Source organism: Struthio camelus, chromosome 2 (assembly GCF_040807025.1).
Source record: "Struthio camelus isolate bStrCam1 chromosome 2, bStrCam1.hap1, whole genome shotgun sequence".
Lineage (NCBI taxonomy): Eukaryota > Metazoa > Chordata > Aves > Struthioniformes > Struthionidae > Struthio > Struthio camelus.
Window position 1 is genome coordinate 160,097,972 of NC_090943.1, and position 12,589 is coordinate 160,110,560.

Here is a 12,589-nt window from a genome sequence, read left to right on the forward strand (position 1 = left end):
GTGGAGGACGCAGCTAATGAAAAGTAGGTAAGAGATGAGCTAGTAATACCGAAGGAGCATTGTGAGTTAAAAAGAACTAATTTCAACCCTGGATCAAGGGTACAGCTTGTGCTAATTTAGACGACAGCTGAACTTGAATGCCAAATGAATGGAATTTCAGTTTTGATGGAAAACAAGCAGAGTTTACAATTTAAGCAGTGAGTTATGCCAAAAATCCTAACAGGCTCCCACAGGCTTGATCACTCAGTGATCACAGAAACGTGTGGTTACAGGCAGCTGCAGAAATTACCTGTCAGCAGGGCCACAGCAGCACGCTGACATACCATGTCAGCCTGATACCAGGGAAGGGATCACATAAACACTGCTGCCATACAACGGAAAAAGCTGTGCGCTAACATTGCTAGTTACAGCACTAACACGCTCCATCACCTCAGACACAGAGAGCAGCTATCCAAGCACCTAACGGCAAGACACATCATTTGCCTGTGTTTGCACACAGCAATCGGTTCAGAACCATCAGATCTTGGGTCAGAAGGTCCTGCCCAAGAAGTCTGTAACACGAGGAAATGTTAGAAGGATAAAATCAAGTCTTAGGAACAGTTAGGGGAGTTTCACTTCCACTTTGCAATATTAAAATTTGCTGTTTAACTCTGTGTGGAGTACTGGTGCGTGCATTAATACCAATAATAACACCGTAACAGCCAAAACATGAAGAAGTCTGTCACAGGCAGAGGTAGAATGCAGGGAGGTTGGACGAGATGATCTCCAGAGGTCCCTTCCAACCTAAACGATTCTGTGATTCTGTAATTATGTAGACCTCAGAAGCAAGGACAAAGCGTTCAAAGGCAAGATGGAAATGCAAAGCCACTCGTGAGATATGATCGGAACAGAAAGCTTCAGTTAGAAGTGGCAAGCCAAAAAAGTGAGAGCAGGCCAAAAAAGGAGGAACCGAAGTAGCTTAGATGAGAGTTAGCCAGACGCAAATGGGACAACGGAATATTTCATAGGCCCTGTGCAATAAACACCGGCTATTTGGAACAGTAACTATGCAACATGTTCAGAACAACATTCATGTTGTTTTCTTTGCAGTAGTTAAAAGCAACATTTTTGCTTTCTTGTTCTGTTTGAGAAAATACTGCCCCTTCCAAAGGGCTGTTGCCTGCCTCCAACTCCGGGAGATACTTGGGAGTTAGTTAACTCTTGTGCTGCCAGTCTAAGAGACGGCCTCAAGTTAAAGAATCTCCACACGCAACAAAGTCTCTAAACTGCCTTGGCCTAGTCGCCGTGTATTTTGGACATCTCAGTCACAAAGTGACAACATTCGGAAAGTACTTCATTTGCTGCTAGAACAGCTCAAATGCAGTTCCTACCTTCTCAAATAGCAGAGCCAAGTCATTTGGCTAGTCCCTATGAAATATTTATACAAACCTCATCCCAGAAAAGCTGTGATCCAGTGTTGTAAGTACTGAACCCATTCAAGAGCTGTGGGAAAACAAATTATAGCCTTTGTCTGTGCCTACTCATGACTGTAAGTTTACGAAGAAACTGGAAAAATTCCCTGGCGCAGTAACTTAAGTTTTTGCCAAGGTAGTTTGCCATTAAGCTTGCTGTGTTTGCTATGTCTTTGCTATAAGACATTCAACTGTTGATGCCAACACTGTAACTAATTTACAGCGCATCGCGGACAATCTCTACCGAAAACACACGGTCAGGCTACCTAAGATGCAGATGACAGCAGTTAGTCTTAAACACATCCCCAGCCTCTGAGGTGGGCTTCGCTGCCAGCAGAATACAGCGCTCTACCAAAAATTACTTCCACCCAGCAAAGCACATGTACGACTAAAAGGAATATTCTGTAATACATTACGAGTGCACTAATGCTTACCCAAGTATACTTGCCAAAGCATCTTTCGTAACAAGCTGACCAGGATGTGGTTTAATCTTGTTAAGTCACCAAGCTATCAAAGATAATTTGACATGGCTGAAGGCAATGTTCCGTTCTGCTGGAGAAGTTTCTCAGTCAACTTAGCACAAAACTATACTCTACCAAGTGCTAGCGATACATTTCCTAACCAGTATCCTGAAGCTTTAAAATCTGTGTAAAAGTAGCAGATACAAAGACATATAAAAGTAGCAGATACAAAGCATGTTCGCGCAGGGAGAATTATGTTTCAATTGTCAGTTGTTTAAAGTCTCCACGCTCTTTAGTACTGCAAACAGAAACCCAAGGAACATGTGAAGTCACAGCAAATTATGTCTAAAAGATTCCTAGTTTTAAAATACACCCACTAAACAACACTTCTATGAAAAGCTGCTGAGAATTTGAATCACAGTCGAAGAGGGGATAAGATGGAGGAAGAGCACACCCTGTTTGCCTGGAATGTAAGTTACCTCAAACCAAAGAAACTACAGAGTAACTTCTGCCTTCTCCTGAGCAAGCCCAAAGCCTGCACTGTCAATGCTTCAGAACTTAAAAGCAAACAGGTATCATTATTCACTGAAAGCTTAACGTGCGGATCTGGATGATGCAGAAACACCACAGCCAGCTTTCACAGCTTGCAGGGCTTTACAAAGGATATGATCTGACTAAACACTCTTCAGTACATATAAACAATCTTCACAGTTTTTTGCCTTCCTTGTATAAGCACAACTAAAGATGCACACCTTTGAAGAGAGAAATTCTCCCTCCACTCCCGACTTAAAACATTTACTATTTAGACTTTTTTCCTTAAAAAAAAAAAAAAAGTTCTTATTGAAATTTGCTCAACATAAATATATTTAAGATTCCCATCTATCCAGCTTTGAACAGTTAAACACTATAATGTAAATTAATCATGAAATATTAAAATTTTAAGAAATTAGCTAATTGTATGGCTCTAAATGCCGCAACATAACATTTGATATCAACAAACTTTAAAAATGGACACCATAAACCAACCTGGCGTTCCAAGGGCATCCCAGGTCAAAAGAAATCACGAGCGCTTCAAGAACAACTTTGTGAGGCTTATGACTGAAAGCTACCTCTGAAAACTGAATTGCTCAGCTCAATTTTATACTGGACTTCTTCTGAATACAAACAAATCAGTGAAGGAAAAAAATGTTGGGACATGAAGACTGTCGAGACAGAGAGAAATATATATATTTTCTTAAAAGACATACAATATGAATGGTTAAAAACACAATATGAACTTTATTGCATATATCACTCCATCATCATCTGATGGCAGGAGAATAAATACAATAAAACCTTCAAATTCCTGAAGGTGGGCTATATATATCTGAAAAGAACTGTCCGTCAAAGTGACATAAATCATCCTGGAGATTTCTGAACCATCTGATTTCAAATTCTGTGGCTGATGCAGTTACCAATGATGACAGCGCTGAAGGGCCTAGGCATTTTACCTCACCCTGAAATTCCTCTCTTATTTTTTCTGGTATAAGATCCACCCCCATAACCTGCAAACAGAGTAAGGAAGAAAATGGGAAACAAGAAAATAACTTGCAGGGAAAAGAGGAAAACATTACATTAGTAAAAGATTTTTTACATGAAAAGCCATTTACACATGAACCATAAACCATCTAGGAGAAGTCTCCAAGTCACGATCCAGTCGTCTTTTGCCTTCTGCAATAAACAGGGAAAACACAGCCTGAGCTTCACAGCTACACAGCCCCTCCCAGCTCCCGGCTGCGCTCAGATGTGGGGATTTTTACTCTCTGAATAGACGCGGAAATCTCAACACCAGCTCTCCGTTCAATGCCCACCTAGCAACCACACCAACACCCTGACCTTCTACTGGGGACTAGCGTCAGATCAGGGCAAGCAAGGGGAGAAATTTCTTTTTGCAATCTTCTTTTCAAAACCAGAGATATTCTGCATGCTACTGCCCTCTTATGGATGAAATCCCACAAGATTGCCTGCCAACTTGGCAACGACTTGGCTTTTATTAACTTAAAGCCCCGATACAGACAGGAAAGCGAGGACGTGACTCTCTCTCTGACTTCCTTTTCTCCTTGACGTGGAAGTCAGAAAATCCATAAATGACACTACAAACGTTTAATCTCTGTGAATAAAGCCATATAATATTACTCTCCTCCTCCGCAGTTCTTTGAAACTGGAACCCAATACACTGGACAGACCAAAGAAATAACGTAAAAGAATGTTTCTGGCTTGTTTGCCAATCTGCTGAAAGAATGAAGTGGTTAATGATACTGTGGCCCTCAATATAGTCTCCACTTCCATTCCATACGTGTGATCCATTTTGTGGCTTCTAAAGTTCCCGAGATAAAACTTATGTCCTAGGAAACGCACAGCGATGATGATTAAGAGCATCTGCAAATATAAGTCCAGTGAGAAACGTAATAGCCCAGAACATTCCCACAAGGGGAACCTCAGCAGAACAAAGACAGGCCTATACGACACAAGCCAGCGCAGCACAGACGTCAGTGCCAGGTCAGCATAATGCGCTCCCAGGGCAACCCGCCCGGGCTAAGACATCCTGCTTTGTAGCACAGTTAATTAGCTCGGAGGAACATCGCGCACACAGGACTTGATATCTGAACAGGCTCAGGCACCTCAGCCGGACTTGGCCCCGTGCTGTCTGCACATATCTGAGAACTCCCTCGCAAGGAAACATACCCTTACCTTGGTCATCAGCAGCAAGGAGCTTGCTTTTAAACCGAAACGCTTCACTTGGTCCTCAATTTCTTTTTGACTTTTTATGTTATTCTCTAGAACAAAGGAAGACTGTTGTGACTGTGTGAGCTGAAGTAAAAGCCTGAAATGAAAAAGTCAGTTAGAAAGGCACAGCTGGCAAAACAGCAAGTCAGCAAACCCCCAAACAACCCCAATATAAGATACTTTAAAACAGTTCTTCCTGACACTTGCTGACTGCAAGAACTGAGGAGAAATGAATACATCTGTATGAATCTACTATGACTGCTATACTGCTGCTAGGATAAAAGTATTTAGAAGTACTTCTGAAAAACAATACGCCAAGTTTGTCTGGTTGCTTTGCAGAAACATTTTCTCACCGTGTATTTGTCACACAATTCAAAAGTGAAGCTCTGATCTGCTAGCATTAACTGTGGCATATCACATGTCCCACATCCTTATCAGGACCTAACAAGACAGCAATGCATTGCTGCATACAGAAATCTTTGTAACCTGAAGAGCTAGAAACGTGGGAGGGTTTAGACACATATCAAATATCCTCGTCCTGCAGGCCAACCCTGAGATACGTTACAAAATCTTTCATGGCAATTTCAAATTCAAGGAGGTGCCCCAAAAGTCAACACCGCGATTCATTAGAGGCTAGATGTTGCACTCGCAGCATGGCTACGTGCCACGGAGGGACCTCATCACCAACGGCTCGACCAGAGAGCAGCAGCAGTTTCCCGAGTCACCTTCGCACAAGGACTGTGGAACATCTCAGCAGGGGAAATATCTATGTACGTTCAGACAGGGGGCCACTGCGACATGTCAGTATCATTACTGAGAGCTTTATCCATAAAGTAAGAAGAACAACAAAAATAATAATTTTTATCACATTTGCTGAAGTTAAATGAAGTAGGTGTTAAAATACAGACGTGTATTTTTATCAACAGAAGACTTAATCTTCAGTGAAAGTTTTTCATTTGAACGTTATATACATCAAAATCACAAGTCTGAGCCAACACACCATTTGTGAATTCAGCGAAATTTTGATTTGGAAATTAGAAATAAAAATGGAAAGGATTTTTTCCTATGAGAAACATGTTTGTATCCAAATTTGCATAAATTTAATGTTAAAAGAATGAAATCTCAGCAAAACTAGATCTTTCTCCATTTTTTATTTTGTTGGCAAAACTACGAGTCAATTATCCACAGTGCTCTAACACAGAACCTTATTTACTAAATAAATCAATACTAACATCTCTTTTTCAGCTGAAATTTACCCTGTCCAAAGGTTTACACAACACTTAGGTCTCACTTAAAACCCAGCAAACTTGAAAACGTTAGACAACCTATTTAATACGTAAGCCTTGGGCAGGGGACAAGCTTACCCTAGGCAAAATTAATAGTCATTATGATGTGTATCTGCCAAAATAAACCACAATAACACTCAGTCTAACTGTGTAGCCACGCATGCAATCACGGAGTTTAGAACTGTCTCAATGCTGAACCATATACCCGGAAAGAAAAAGCACAAATTATATAGAACAATAAAACGACATCCATATTAAAATAAGTATAAAATACATTGAACTTCTCCCAAGCAACAAGTAAAGTCCCAGCACAGTTACAAGTTATTATATCTGTTTTTATATTTCTTAAATCTTGCCTTCATAGGACATTTATAAGGTGTTCACTGTAAACATTTTCAGAAGTTCATAAAATGGCTTTAACATGTTCCGTGATTAATACACTACCGAGAGGCAAGAGAAAAGAAATCAAGACTATTTTAACAAACAACAGTTCCTAATGATCTCTTTGAAAGATTATGTTTTGGGGAATTTGTTTTGTGCAAGAGTTTTAGGAAGCAACGGAAGAAAAAGAGCATTTTAATGCAGCCTTGTCAATCAGCTGTCACAGAGTTCATTTTTCAACCTCATCCATTATGCAAACTGGGGTATTATTAAAATAACACACTTTCTCTCAAGCATTGAGGCTTCAAACAAATCAGACAGGTGGTACTTACACAAAGCACGCTGGCTACGGTTCCTTTTGGAGAGTTCAGTTGCTCTGTCTTTAATAGCAAACCAGAAAACAGCCAGGCTCTAACAGAGTATTTGTAGGAGAACAAACCCTTCTGTACATAATGATTTGAAAAAGATTCATATCCCGAGATCATTCAAAAAATGCTTTATTCTTCAACTATACGTGACATTGGTCTACTCTTTCCACTGAAGTTTACATTGCTCACAACTACCACGTTGGTGGGCTTTATTTTTCAGCCCTCCAGCAATAGCAGGGTGCTCTAGGTTTGTGTTGCTCATACAGAAACAAACATTCAATTTGAAATGTAAACTTGCAGTATTAAGGCTGGGGAATAACATGCTCAACATTGTTTTTGGATTGGAAGAAAACATTATTCTAAGAACACATTCAGTTACCTTGCTCTAATAAACGAGGCACATGCCTTTACCCCAACTTTCTTCAACGTGTTCTGCTCCCAGAACTCAGAGGCTATGTGTTTCCCTTCGTCTCTTCTTTCAGCTTCTTCTGAAGTGCAGAGGAATTCTTTTATTATTTCGCTGTTGCTACAAGTTACTGGATTTTTATTCTTTGTTTCTATAGCAAAGCCGGGCCAAAAACATTCTTTCTGGCTGTCTGATCTGTGAGACTGGAAATTAATCTCTCTTCCAGTTGATGTTTTGAAATTACTGTCACTTACTCCAGTCTCTTCAGACTGATTTAGTTTCATTTCTGGAATGAACAATGGAGACAGATTCTGTAAAAGGCTCATATAAGCTTCAGCGAGTAACTTCCAGTACCAAGGGTTGAAAGGATGTAAGCCAATCAGTTGCTGTAGACACGTGATCTTTTTTTCCACATTTTCCAGACCCTGATAAATGGCAAACTGCAGGTTGAGAACAGTCGTTAAGTGATCTGTATTAGTAGCACCATTTCTCTACAAATAAAAGAAAACAAATTAAAACTAGCAGTAGAACAGAATCATCCTTCACAGCGTAAGAAAATGTCTCTCTGATAACGACACACAAATATCTCTAAAGGTTTTTTTTTTTTTTTAAATCCCCCAAAACTGTATCAACTCTGTTAAATATTTTAAATAACATAACATGATATAGATCATGCCTGATCAAGTTGACAGCACTCCGCCTAGTTGCCTTGTCCCAGGCTGAAAGACAAAAAGGTCCCTGAATATTGTCATTTATTTGCCTTCAGAGTTTTATACAGCTACCCTTCTTTGTAGTACAAACACCTTTTATATAAAATAAAGGGCAACAGTAAAATCTTAGAGACTGCAGAGCGTCTGGACTTTTTCCTTTATGGGGAAAAACTCAATTTGTGGTTAGATACTCTTCCTGGTGGCAGTGAGTCTTTGGAAATAAAACGGAGTTTTGAACCGTCACTTTTACAGTGGAAAGATTTAAGCACTCATTTATCCCCTTTCTTATAATTCCTATTACATTACATTAATTCTGCCTGGCAGAGCATGATATTTAGTCCCTTCCAAGACTACCAGCCTCCTTGCACAGGGAGTTCATTGTGGTACAGGGTGTTCTGATTTCTAAAGAGTGATTATATCTGCAGTGACAGTTACCCTCTGTTTACCAAATACTCTGAGCACTGAACATCCTGAAGGGTTATACACGCGAAGGTTATTTTTCCAGAAAATGGTCCATGCAAAAGAATTACTGGGAACATTTCGATGTTCAAAGTAAAAATAAAAATTGCATTATTTACCAGTTTTTCTGCAATATCCAGAGCCTCCTTGTGTCTTCCTAGCTGAGATAAACAGCGAGCCTGACCCTCTTGGACATCTCTTCTCATTGCAATGTTACTGGGAGGGAGGAGTAGTAAGCAGCTTGAATATTCACACAAGGCTTTCTAGTAGGGTGTTGACCAAAAGAAAAGCAAAACAAAATAATGAGACATTTTGACTTATTTAAAGTAAATTACTTATTTTTACTATTCCTATTTCCTTTACTTACATAAAGGAAAGCCTGACAGCACCTTTTGTTTACAGTTATAACCCAAAAGACTTACAGTCACAAACTCTTACAGTCTGACTGACAGTCTGACTGACAGTCAGAATTCAAGAGCTGAGTCAGAATTCAAGAGCTGAAGTCCAAATTTTCATTTCTCCAGACTAAGCTACCCGCTATTGCTAGCAACACACGAAGGCCCCGGTACCAAAGAGCCCATCTGAGAGCCGTGCTCGGAACTGCCCAAGTCTGGATGGTGATAAGCAACCTCAGTCCTAGCTCAGGTTTAAGCCCTGCCAGGATTCAGTTTGTCTCGCCACCTCTCTGCCCACCAGGCTTGATCCAGAAGGGATTCTAAGAGCTCATCTACTGGCCTGGGCCCCACATGACCCAAGGTGCCTTTCTTCTAGCTGACCATACAATGATCAGAGCGCTCATCCTAAATTCGGGAGAGCTGGTTTCAAATCCCTCAAATTCCTAAAGAGAAGATTTGAAGCTATATGCCCCTTGCCTCACATGAATAATCACTAAGTCAGAGAATATTGCAAGGAAGGTGATTCTCCATCATTCCTGTAAGGCGGTTCTAATTTGCATGAAATAATTAAATATTAATTGGGCCAAGGAAAAAGACAAGAATGAGCAATACTCTGTAGCTTAATGCTCACGGCACTCACCAGGACTCCAATTAACATTTAAATATATTATATTAAGTATTCAGTGATGGTAGGACTGGAATCTCCCTCTGCGTGAGTGCTCAGACCAGAAGACTAAAGAGCAGTGCTCATTCTCCCGTCTCTCTAAATGAATATTTAATTATTCCTTGCAAACTTGAATGGTTCTAACAGACAAGCTTAAAGGCAGCATACCCTAAATACCTCCCAGCATAGCAGCTGAATTCTTTTTTCCCCCCTTGTAAAGATTAAGTTCACATTCCTTCTCAAGCAAAAGACCGATATTTCCTATGCTCAGGGATTGCAGTAGCCACGGGGCAAATGGATGTGAGGAGGTTTGCAGGACATCCCTGTTTGCCTTGTTTTGCGACAAAGGGATATAACCTTGGCAATGAACTGGCATTATGAATCCCAAGTAGATTCTGCGGTCAGCTATATCCTAGCGGTGATCCTGTATCACTGGCGTCCTCAGCATTTCCTGTCGGGCGGCCTCGGCTGACATAAAAAACAGCATTTGCAATGAGCTGAGTGAAAAGATTACTACCCCCGCTTACTTATTACCAGCCTGCTTCCTGAGGTCAGTGCTTTCAAAACTGCAGGCATAATGTCTCCACCCTGGTGCTGTCGCTGTAATCCAGGTTAGCATAACCACTTAACTCTAGATGCTTTTAACGTGGATCTTTGTGACAGAAATAGGTTAGGAAGGAGCTGTGTGTTCTAGTACACTAGCAGATCTGAGGGGATGTCATTCTCTCAAGGGAGACCACAGTGGCTAATAGCAAGGAGCAGTAATCTCTTCACCTGGGCCAGCAGCCAGAACAGGTTGTCTAACTGCAGCCATAGGCATCTCTCTTCTCAGCATACTTTTATGAATCCCCTGAAGGCATCTCAACTGGGACATGGGAAAACACATTTGCCAAGTATAGCCAAGGTGGTAGTACAACTGGCATAACAGCAAGAAACAGGAGTCGGTGCAAACGGAGGTAAAAAGGGATCCACAAACCCAATGGGCAAGGCAAGGGGAGTACTTTCAGAAGTTGGCCTCAAGGCTATGAAATCAGGGAGCCTGCCATGCAAAGCATAATCTGGATAGTTGAAACAAGGGCAGGAGAGGCTGATCTGGAGCAGGAACCGGAACTTACTGGATGCTGGAATTAGGACTACACAGGCTGGAGAGCGCTCAGAAAGCGGGCAGTGAGGACAGGGATTAGGACTATAGCAGGTAGGAGCATAAACGGGGAACATAAACGGACCCCAAAGGCACAACAAATCATCCAGAGCAAGACAAGGCAGCAGAGAGATGGGACAACTAATGATGAGGCCCAGCCAGCCTCTGTGGAGCCTGACTATAGTCAGCTGTAACGTAACGGCTGGGGAGCTTGGAAGAAGGTCAACAGCAGCCAGGTGGTGGCCTGTGATTAACAGCTTTGGTGGGATCTGACTGTCTCGTTCTGAGGTGCCAAACTCACCCCAGGAACAACACTGAAATTTGCGTGCCTGACTATGATTTCATGACCACAAATACCAGCTCGGATCACTACTGAACCATTCAGATGTACAGGGTTGATCTGGCTCAGGTCTGGGTGCGTATCACAGTTTCTGCTGAGTTGGCCAGAGCTTACGTTGACTTCATCCAGACTCCAGGAAAGGAGATGATATCTGACTGCGAAAGCTTGCCAGGACAAAGTTATCCGTTATCGTTTAAAAAAAACCTTTTAACTAGCAGAATGATTCTTCACCAGATCCGTGCTTTCGGTCACATGGCCACCGTGCTCTCAAAACCAGCCGAGGAGCCACCAAGTTGGCACTACTCTATCAGAGGATACGCCACCCTCGGGTCACGGCTCCGGCAGGAGGCTAACGGTTGTTCGGTTGTTCGCTTAACGCACCGAGGATCATCTGCGTTTAACTCCTGATAACCCCTTCCGCCGGCCGTGCTCAGCCGAGCGGGGGGGAACCACGACAATACCTCAAACTCCTGCTCCCTGTACGCCAAGTCGCCCTGGAACTTATTGGCCGTCAGGACTTCGGTGTCATCCGCGCTCGCCGTTTCCCTGCGAAACCACTGCAAACGCACAGGAGAGCGGTCGGCGGAGGGTGTTTAAAACCACAACCGCCACACGCCGCCCGAACCGGCCCCGCCCCCCGCCAGCTCCCCCTCCCCCCCGGCCCCGGCCCCGGCCCCGGCCCCCGGCAGCTCCCCACCTGCCCCGCCCCCCGGCCCCGCCAATCGCGGCGCGCCCTGTTCCTCAAGCCCCGCCCCTCCTCCAAGTCCCTCCCCCGCAGCCCCCTCACGGCCCGCCCCTCCCCCCACCTCCGGTACCGGGCGGCTGTGGCGGGCGCCCCCCGGTCCCCCGCTCCTCACCCGGGGCTCGCAGCGCTTGGCGCTGTACGGCGGGGCCCCGCCGTCGCCGCTGCCCGCGCCTCTCTCCTTGCTCTCGGCGAACACGGAGTCCTCGAACTCGCAGCCCAACGGCAGCTCCATGCCGTCAGCCGTTGGCCTCCCGCACCATAGAGTGCCGCCTAGAGTGCACCCCGCGCTGGCCAAGGGAGCGGGGGGGGGAGGGTAGCGCGCCCCCTGCTGGGCCGCGGCGCTGTCTCCCGAGGAACGACCGGCGAGTCTTCCCGGAGGGGCACCGAGTTAAGGGACGGTTGTTGGCTAGAGGGGATGCTCCCGCAGCCACAGAGGAGCGGCGAAGCGAGCGCCGCAGGGCGGGGTGCTGGCAGCGGCCATCTTAGATGAGGGCAGGGAAGCGGCCGGGCGCCGGCGGGAGCGCAGCGGCAGTGGGCGGGCGCGGCCGCCGGCCCCGGGCGCAAGGGGAGCGCGGGGCCCGCGCCGCTCCCGGCATGCCGTGCGAGCGGAGCGCGGCATGCCGGGAGCTGTAGTCTCCGGAGCGGGGGGGAAGGGGGAGGCGCCATGAGGGAGGCGGTGGCGCAGCTGACTAAACTCTCCGCATCCTCGTTTCACAGGAGGCACAAGCCGCGCTCAAAATTAGGGCTGGTTACAAAGCCAGAGAGAGCAGAGCCGGTTGTGCTAGAATAGTCCCTTTTCCCACCGGCTTTACCTGCGTAATGGGAATATCCCTGGAAAACAGCGCTGTCCTCTCTTTCGGGATAGCTTGTGACACCTGCTTCCCGGCGTTTGCACGTCGGTTTGGACAGGTGGGCTGTAAAAACAGTGAAGCCTGCGCTCTGATTCGGAGCAGGACCCACAGCTCCGGTGAGGATTGCAAGTCACCAGTTGTCTAAATGGGTGTTTTGTAAGGTAC

At 44.6% G+C, this 12,589-nt stretch overlaps 1 protein-coding gene across 2 annotated transcripts; it reads right to left on the bottom strand.

The window, feature by feature from the left end:
- Positions 1–3,165: 3,165 nt before the first annotated feature.
- On the bottom strand, positions 3,166–12,135 carry C2H8orf76 (chromosome 2 C8orf76 homolog). 2 transcript variants are annotated; one of them, XM_068933211.1, is made up of 6 exons: positions 11,686–12,135; positions 11,290–11,385; positions 8,408–8,551; positions 7,093–7,610; positions 4,643–4,775; positions 3,166–3,456 (listed from the first exon to the last, which is right to left on the bottom strand). In XM_068933211.1, exons 1-6 carry the CDS (start codon positions 11,803–11,805, stop codon positions 3,250–3,252), a joined length of 1,218 nt encoding a protein of 405 aa, XP_068789312.1. In that variant the 5' UTR covers positions 11,806–12,135; the 3' UTR covers positions 3,166–3,249. The 2 variants fall into 2 exon arrangements, with proteins under 2 accessions (XP_068789312.1, XP_068789313.1); XM_068933212.1 differs by having other exon boundaries at positions 7,093–7,559; positions 11,686–12,125.
- Positions 12,136–12,589: the final 454 nt, after the last annotated feature.